Source organism: Drosophila yakuba, chromosome 3L, assembly GCF_016746365.2.
Source record: "Drosophila yakuba strain Tai18E2 chromosome 3L, Prin_Dyak_Tai18E2_2.1, whole genome shotgun sequence".
Lineage (NCBI taxonomy): Eukaryota > Metazoa > Arthropoda > Insecta > Diptera > Drosophilidae > Drosophila > Drosophila yakuba.
In genome coordinates this window covers 14,363,744-14,366,386 of record NC_052529.2, presented here as the reverse complement: position 1 = coordinate 14,366,386, position 2,643 = coordinate 14,363,744, and the positions used below count along the sequence as shown (strand labels likewise).

The window sequence follows — 2,643 nt, the reverse complement described above, 5'->3', positions numbered from 1 at the left end:
GCAAAACGAAAGAGAGAACGCGCTATGTGTGAGTGAGAGCGCGACGACGGCGCAGCTCTCTCCCAGGTAAGAAGCCCAGCCTCTGTCCCGCTCGCACCCGCGTGGCACACGTAAAGGCAATGGTGCGAGGGTTGCTCGCACTTCGTGCTCAACTCTCTTACGAGAGAAACGGGATTTGGCTGCAGTCGTGTACGCCGCACTGGAACACTACTGAAATCAGTCACAAAAAAGCAGTCGATCCGAGCAGAAGCATAGCAAGAGCAAAGCAGAAGCAAAAGCAAGACAGTAATTGACATTGAGACAAAGATAAAAATCTGAGAAATCACAGTTGAGAACCACAGACACATTGTGTTCTAGAAAGTGAAGTGTTGATCTTGAAAGAAGCGAAAGTTAAACAAAGTGTTCAAAATAGCTGCAATGGCCACCTTATCGACACACCCCAATTACGGTTTCCATTTGGGCCAGACCCAGGGCCTGGAGGACTACGCCCCACAAAGTCAGCTCCAGCTGAGTCCCGGCATGGACATGGATATCAAGCGAGTGCTGCACTACTCCCAAAGCCTGGCGGCCATGGGCGGTTCGCCCAATGGACCCACCGGCCAGGGTGTTAACGGATCCGCGGGCATGGGCCACCACATGTCCAGTCACATGACCCCGCACCACATGCACCAGGCGGTCTCCGCCCAACAGACCTTGTCGCCCAACAGTTCCATCGGATCCGCCGGCAGTCTGGGCAGCCAGAGCAGCCTGGGCAGCAATGGCAGTGGTCTGAACTCCAGTTCCGGCCACCAGTCCGCCGGCATGCACAGTCTGGCCACATCGCCGGGTCAGGAGGGTCACATCAAGCGTCCAATGAACGCTTTCATGGTCTGGTCCCGCCTGCAGCGTCGCCAGATCGCCAAGGATAACCCCAAGATGCACAACTCTGAGATCTCCAAGCGCCTGGGTGCCGAATGGAAGCTGCTTGCCGAGTCGGAGAAGCGACCATTCATCGATGAGGCCAAGCGCCTGCGGGCTCTGCACATGAAGGAGCACCCAGACTACAAGTACCGGCCACGTCGCAAGCCCAAGAACCCGCTGACCGCTGGACCCCAAGGTGGACTGCAGATGCAGGCCGGCGCCATGGGTCAACAGAAGCTGGGCGCCGGACCGGCTGGAGCCGGAGGCTACAATCCCTTCCATCAGCTGCCGCCATACTTTGCGCCCTCGCACCATCTGGATCAGGGCTATCCGGTGCCGTACTTCGGTGGATTTGACCCACTGGCACTATCGAAGCTGCATCAATCCCAGGCAGCGGCGGCGGCGGCGGTCAACAATCAGGGTCAGCAGCAAGGACAAGCCCCGCCCCAATTGCCGCCCACCTCGCTGAGTAGCTTCTACTCGGGCATCTACTCCGGCATCTCGGCACCATCGCTGTACGCCGCACACTCCGCCAATGCCGCCGGACTCTACCCATCCTCGTCCACCTCCTCGCCGGGATCGTCGCCCGGAACCATCACGCCCAATGGCATGGACGGATCCATGGACAGCGCCCTGAGGCGACCGGTACCGGTGCTCTATTAGAGGCCATTAGAGAGTTTTAGGGTAGAGTACAGAGTAGAGTACAATTGTTGACGCATTCCCAAAGTGATCCACTGGTTTTAAATCTTCAAAAGCTCTAAGTAAGCCAATCCTCCAAACCACTCCGCTTAATTCTAGTACAATCTTCGCGCACTTCAGAATCTAGTTACTAAGTAAAGAACACACAAACACACAAAACAAACAAACATTCCTAGCCAATACACAAACTATAAATTATAATTTATTTAGCGCACTCACTAAACCGCAAAGAAAATGGAAAAAAAACAAACAAAAACCTAATTGTAAATTAATTTTATTTAGTTTTAAGCATTGAGCGAGCGCCTCCTCCTTGTTGTTTTTTTCGCATCAGCACCTACCTAAAATGTAGCTTATAGTTTTAATTGTCTAACCCCGTCAAATTGTAAATATCCCTGCAACATTTCGTTATAGTCTCAGTGTAGCCCAAATGCAAGGAAAGAACGTACATCAATGTATTATTGTATTATTAATTGTATTGTAAAATGTATCATCTAAGCGAATAATGGTTCATGAAGACCAACACAAAACAAAGACATTTAAAAATGAATAAAAACAAAATGATTTGAGAAAACCAAATTTGAAAACCTGCTTATTCTATTTCGAAAAATTCACAGCTTGGAAACTGGTAATTTATTTTAAAATTAATTAAATGAATCTTTGCTTTTCTACCAGTTATGATCACATTTAAGATCATAAGTCGAGCTGCAGTTTTTTTTTAGCTGTCCATGGATTTCAATAGGATGAAGTTATCTGAAATGTTAACTACTTCAATTCTATCATCAAAATTAAAAGAATTAATTAAAATATTTATTTGAATACATTTCACATTCTCTTCGAGACAGTTTACTACGTTTTACATTTACCTTATAAATTTACTCGAAATATATGCCTTTTTTCAGCTGATTATTTTCCCTTCTCCATAATTGGATTATCATATTTAAATACGAATTTGTGTCCATGTCTTTTTCATAAAGTTTAAGATTATATAAGATCGTGCTCTGAGCACGGATCAAAATTATAAACGCATTTAATTACGCATTTCAA

At 47.3% G+C, this 2,643-nt stretch overlaps 1 protein-coding gene across 1 annotated transcript; it reads left to right on the top strand.

Annotated features, from left to right (window-relative positions):
* The first annotated feature begins 213 nt into the window (after nucleotides 1-213).
* LOC6534084 (SOX domain-containing protein dichaete) lies at nucleotides 214-2,175 on the top strand. The gene has a single exon (XM_002094734.3). It carries the CDS (start codon nucleotides 418-420, stop codon nucleotides 1,561-1,563), a length of 1,146 nt encoding a protein of 381 aa, XP_002094770.1. The 5' UTR covers nucleotides 214-417; the 3' UTR covers nucleotides 1,564-2,175.
* The last annotated feature ends 468 nt before the right edge of the window (nucleotides 2,176-2,643 follow it).

Excerpts from the sequence above, each read along its gene's own strand:
- LOC6534084 (XM_002094734.3), top strand. The coding sequence starts at position 418 with ATGGCCACCTTATCGACACACCCCAATTACGGTTTCCATTTGGGCCAG.